At 44.7% G+C, this 6000-nt stretch overlaps 1 protein-coding gene across 1 annotated transcript in view; it reads right to left on the bottom strand.

Annotated features, from left to right (window-relative positions):
- Nucleotides 1-3804: 3804 nt before the first annotated feature.
- The window catches only part of LOC121685806 (acylphosphatase-2-like), a 50213-nt gene continuing 48017 nt past the window's right edge, over nucleotides 3805-6000 (bottom strand). The window contains exon 5 of the mRNA XM_042066572.1: nucleotides 3805-4202. Within this exon, the coding sequence (XP_041922506.1) occupies nucleotides 4088-4202 (115 nt within the window). The 3' untranslated portion in view covers nucleotides 3805-4087. The remainder of the gene's footprint in view (nucleotides 4203-6000) is intronic.

Raw genomic sequence — 6000 nt, 5'->3', positions numbered from 1 at the left:
GTCCAGCAGCCTAACATACAGTACAGTCATAGTCACTAACACCACCAAGACACTGGGCTTCTCATTCGCATGGCAACTCCACCACTTGGGTTTTAGAAAGAAAAAAATAAACAGAGCCCATTAGAAAGACAAAGGCAGTGGGCGTCATGCAGTCAATGGGATTTGTGAAGGTTACATAAGCGCAGCAGCAGCAGAAACAGCACTGGCATTTGGCTTAGAGGTTGGTTGGCAGTGTATGGCCTTTTTCCTTTTCAACATGGAGGAGATAAATCCTGGTGTGCAGTACAGTTCGGCTCTGGCCTCTCTGGTCTACAGGGCTCGTCCTGTGTGGGGGCCGAGTGGAGTGGACGGCGCTGTGCTGTGCTGTGCTGGGAGAGAACTCCTGGCATGGGAACGCAGCTCAGCCGTGAAGAGGACAGGAAGGGGGGGACTGGCCCCCTCACTCCCCTTTTCATTCAGACATGGACATGCCATGACCAACACTGCCCCCCACAATCACCAACACACTCACAATCACCACCAACACACTCACACTCACACACAACAACACCACTATCACCACACTAACACACAGCAACACCATCATCACACTCACACACAGCATCACCACCACCATCACACTAACACACAGCATCACCACCACCATCACACTCACACACAGCAACACCACCACCATCACACTCACACACAGCAACACCATCACACTCAAACACAGCAATACAACCACCATCACACTCACACACAGCAACACCACCACCATCACACTCATACACAGCAACACCATCACACTCAAACACAGCAACACAACCACCATCACACTCACACACAGCAACACCACCACCATCACACTCATACACAGCAACACCACCACCATCAACACACAACAACAGCAACAAGCATCAAGGCTACATAAGTTATATATAATATACAACTTTAGATATACGGTCATGGCTGAATTTGTTGGTACCCTTACACATTATTGCCTTTAATCTGTGGGGGGCATATTGAAAATCCCATAAGTGGGGCTATCCTGTGTCAATACCATTTGGATGCTTGTGATACATTTATCCACTAAATTGTATATCAACATCTCATTCAAATTGGATCCAGAGTAAGTGTGTTGCATGGAAACACTTAATGCTGAATGTGTAACTATATTTGGAGCACAGACTGAATAGATGATTCTATGATCCTTTACCAACCCCACACTCACTTGTCACATTGCTTAACTCTAAAAACATTAGTCTTTGTTTGCTAGTATGATAGCTTGATTGTTAACTCATTGTGAGGCTGATGGAGAAGTGGATGAAGTGAGAGAACTGGGACAGGGTTCTTGAAATGGTCAGAACCAAAGATTCTAGAATACTCTTTGGTCAGAATGTCTTGAGAATATGTCTATGGCGTGAGAAGTTTGACAGCTGTAACAACCTGTGTGTCTCTTTTTTCCTGCTGTCCACTATAAAAAGTTAAGTGGTCATCTGTGCTGGCCTAACACAGTCACTCTTTGGTCCGAACTGTTTTGAGAATATATCTATGGCGTGAGAGTGTTGATAGCTGTTACAACCTGTGTGTCTTGTGTTTTTTCCCTACTGTCCACTGTAAAAGGTTAACTGGTCATCTGTGTGGACTTAACACTTACAGTGACCCCAATTATTCCCCCAGCCTCATTGTCAAGTGTAGGAAATGGGATTAGCCTGTCAAGCAGCTCACTTTAAGTGTTACTGTGATCCTTGTGGTCAAAGATCCACTTTCTACCCTAAAGGTGCACACACACACACACACACACACACACACAAGGAGACACAACAGGTGGGCTTTATATAACCACACACTCCAGCAGGGCTGCTATGTTTATCAGTGTATCATTAAGCATCTTCTTCACACGGTCATGTGAGATGAGGTCGTGTAACCTCAGCCGGCCGCTTGACCTACGCCACAGTCAGTCACCACTCCGGACCGCGCTCCTGTCGTTTGTTCTGTTCCATTCTGTTCTCTCCCACCTGCGGCCTGCCGTAATTGAGTTGCCTCCGCTCCAGATATCTTAAGCCCAGGCACTAATCACGTCTCTCTCGGGCAGCTAAGCGGATTGGGCTCTGCCAACACACAGATTTACCCCACTGCCTGCTGGGGGCTGGGAGGAGCTTCGTAGCTCCGAGGTCACCTGACCCCCCCGCCCCAGGAAGTGACGATGAGTGGCTGAGGGCCTGGATGCTGCCAATCCCAGAGACTGCATGGCACAGCATCCCCATTGCTGGGTAAGGATGAGGGTAGGGCAGAGGTGAAGGGGCAGAGCAGTAGAGCAGTAAAGGTGCCAACACAAACGACCAACACTGTTTTTACTAGCCAGCCTGGGGTCAACACTTTGGGATCTTTACAACTACAACAATACATTACATTTATTTATCCCCCAGAGACAAGAAATACTATTTTCTGATTGGCTGGTAGGGTGGCAATTAATTAAGCACTTTATCTAGATACCAAAAGTGTTTCACAATGAAGAGAGTAACAAGTGGTGTTACAGTGTAGTTACAGGATAAATATAACGAGCACAGCGCCATTCAGATGGATGAGGATGATCTGTGGTTGGGGTATGGGGGTTGGGTGGAGGGATTATGATACTGTATTGTGTGACGTGTGTTACAGAATGCTCGGATATCTTTATACACATAGATCATTACAGAGTATTCTTCTCAAAGACAACGTCAAATGAGTCATACTACAAAACTATGCACAGGGAACTACAATAATATGTTGACATTTTTATGACTAGAGGAAAGGAATTGGCTATTTTCTACCTCTTACTGTTTGCTTTCATGGAGTGTGGAATGGATACCATGGAAACGGTGGTGCTGAAAGCTGGAGGGATGCTGGACAAATGTGCCGTCCATCTTGAGTCTGTCCACAAGCATGAGCCTCACTGAGTTTACATCTGCTGCCTGAGAGAAGCCAGGAGCATCACTGCAGGACACAGAACTTAATCAAGAGTGCAGTAATGCAGAGGCATACAGCTGGGCAAAAAACTACAACTCCCAAGCATCTTGTTTTTACCAGAGCTTTAATGAGAAATTATATTAATGTAAAATGTGATACAATGTAAAATAGAATCAAAACCTATTTGTGAACTCCATTGTATATCCACACATTAAGACAGAAAGAATTTTGAGAGAGAATGTTGAGAGCATTCAGTCATTCCGGAATCTAAAACAATTTCACATGTAAATCAGATTTTCTTTAAGACTATACACATTAATTTAACCACAAATCTTTCCTGATTCAATGATATGGCAATGACCAGTGCCTCAGGCTTTCAGCGTTGCATAAAGTGCTGAAGTTTCCCCGCACGTGTTTTGAAGCCAGACAGCTCTAGCTGAGGGATGTCCCTCTCGTTGGTGAAGTCAGCACGGGTGATTCGGCTGCTGGGGCTTCCCTTCGTACTCAACCAGGCCATCCTGTGGAGAAAAGTCAACCAATAACCAATACCCAGAATTCAACCAGAGGATGTTCACAGGTGCTACATTCTCATCAGCCATTTTGAATCAAAGTTTCTTTCTTTACCAGAGTGAGCACATAATGCAACCAGACGTTGTTTGCCAACCACCATAAAAACCTGAAGAAGAAGAAGAGTGAGCACATGTCTAGTTTTGTAGTCCTACTAAGTGTTCTCAGTCTATGAGAAGAGACCGCATGCGAGGGCCAGATGAGTTTATATCTGCTGCTTGTGAGTAGTCAAATGGCATCATTGCAGGACACAGATCTCACAGTGATATAGTCACACAGCTGGGTACAAACCAAAACTCGTCTGCATGAAGTTTACCAGAACTTTATTGACCCTTTAATGAGAAATGATATTACAGTATAAAACAGAATCCAATTTGTGCATTCCATTGAATATCTACAAATTAAGAGTCATAGATTTTCTGGGATAATGCAGCCATTAGGGAGGATGAAACTAATTCACACAAAAAATCAGATTTTTTCCACTAACTATACACATCAATTTAACCACATGTTTACTGATTAAATGAAACAGTATTGATCAGTGCCTGAGGGTTTCATGCAATTATCAAATTATTTCATAGCCTGTTTTTCAGTAGCGTGTGCCAAAGCCAGACATCTCCAGGTGAGGGATGTCCTTCTCATTGGTGAAGACTGCACGGGTGATGCGACTGCTCGGGCTTCCCTCTTTACTCAGCCAGACCTTCCTGTCGACAGAAGTCACTTGAGTTGCTTGATCATGCACTACTTTACCCAGAATTCAACATGAGAATACTCAGGGATGCTACACTGTCATTGCTCATATTGGAACCCCACCCACCCCACCCCACCCCCCATGTCTGGTTTCATATTCAGTGTTTAACTGCTTTGCTTCCTTCATAAGGGAGTACTTGATACAATGATAATGAATGACTATTACATTTCATGATGCAATTATGAAGAGCTGCGGGGAGTTGTTATTAGATTGAAAGTTTAATCCTGTTTGGAAAGCATAACTGTCGTACAATTTCTTCACACGTAACATCTGAGAACTGATTCAGGTTATGTAACATGGTTCACGTTCTGTGATATATTCTGTGTGCTGATACAAAGGGTATTATTGTACGAGTAAACACTGTTTCTTTCAAAATGCTGTGTTAATTTTGAGGGTTTCACCATTTACAACATTTTACAGCTTTTTACTAAGCTGACCAGATATGCAAGCAAGGCATTACTGGGTAATTTGAAGCCATCAGACAACGTTAAAGCGCTTAAATTGAGTAAAAGGCGGAGCACATAAAAAAACCTGGGAACTCACATTCCATCTCCAAAATTAGCATCCTTCAAATGAACCAGTTGCAAGGAATCCTGAGGTCCTGAAGTGGTTTCTCTCTTGAGAATTTAACTTTTCTTTTTCAACAGCTCATACTGTCCAAACAAGGCCTTCCAGATGGCCAGAATGAATGTTCGCTTTCTAAAACAGATGGCTATCCTGCAGGGTTAGCATTAGTTCAAATGGGTTTATTTTGGGTATAAACTATGTAAGGAGAAACAAAACAAAAAAACACATCAGGACTACAGAAATCAACTCCTTATATAATGAAAGATTAAATATTGTATAAAGAAAACAGCATAACACCAAACTATCCATGACCAAATAGTACATCAGTTTCATTAAAGAATCATTCTACTGTTAGTTACTTAATGATCAACAACTGCAATAAAAGTCTATATAATTTAACTAAAAGGCATTATTGTCAGTTCAACCAAGTTCAACCATTCAACCAAGCTGGTTTCCTATAGATCTGACATGATGTAAAACAACTGAGGACTGTTCAGTCTTGCGTGTACTGTCGGCTTGTTGACACAGCAGGCTCCTCTAGAGAATCTAAGTCATTAAGGACTCGTATATATATATCTGTGCCTCATATGAGCGCCTGTGCTTGCATGTCCAGTTCTTAGAGAGGACAGTGCCCCTTTTAACTCCTGCAGCTGGACCTCAGCTCAGCAGTGTTTGCTATCAAACCTGTTACAGTCACCACGAGAAAAACAGCTGGAGGCAGGCTGGCAGGGCACGGCAGTCAGGCAGTTGCCAACCGTGATGTTGCCACCCTGCTGCCTTCAGCCTGGTGGTGTGGGCGGTGGCAGCGGGGGCGGGGTGGGGTCACAGGGGTCACGCTCGGCCTGTCAGCAGCATGTAGGTCAGAGTGGCCCTGAGCCAACTCCGGGGCTCGTCCCTGTGAGCCTGTGTGCGGTTACGATTACGGCCGCGGCCGCCCGTAGATTAGCGCAAACTCAGAGGATCAGCTCTCACTACCGTTACTCACTCACACACACACACACACACACACACACACACACACACACACACACACACACACACACACACGTGGCTGCCCCTCCATGCAGCAACTCAGACTTGCTGGGAGTTCAGTAGGGCCATGGCAACAGCAACAGCAACAGTGACATGACTGACAGCTGCTGCAGGGGGGACGAGGGAGGGCGAGGCACAAGAGCATGAGGGGC

This window comes from Alosa sapidissima, chromosome 16 (assembly GCF_018492685.1).
Source record: "Alosa sapidissima isolate fAloSap1 chromosome 16, fAloSap1.pri, whole genome shotgun sequence".
NCBI lineage: Eukaryota > Metazoa > Chordata > Actinopteri > Clupeiformes > Clupeidae > Alosa > Alosa sapidissima.
Note: the sequence above shows the minus strand (reverse complement) of the source record. Positions and strands in the feature narration are given on the sequence as shown.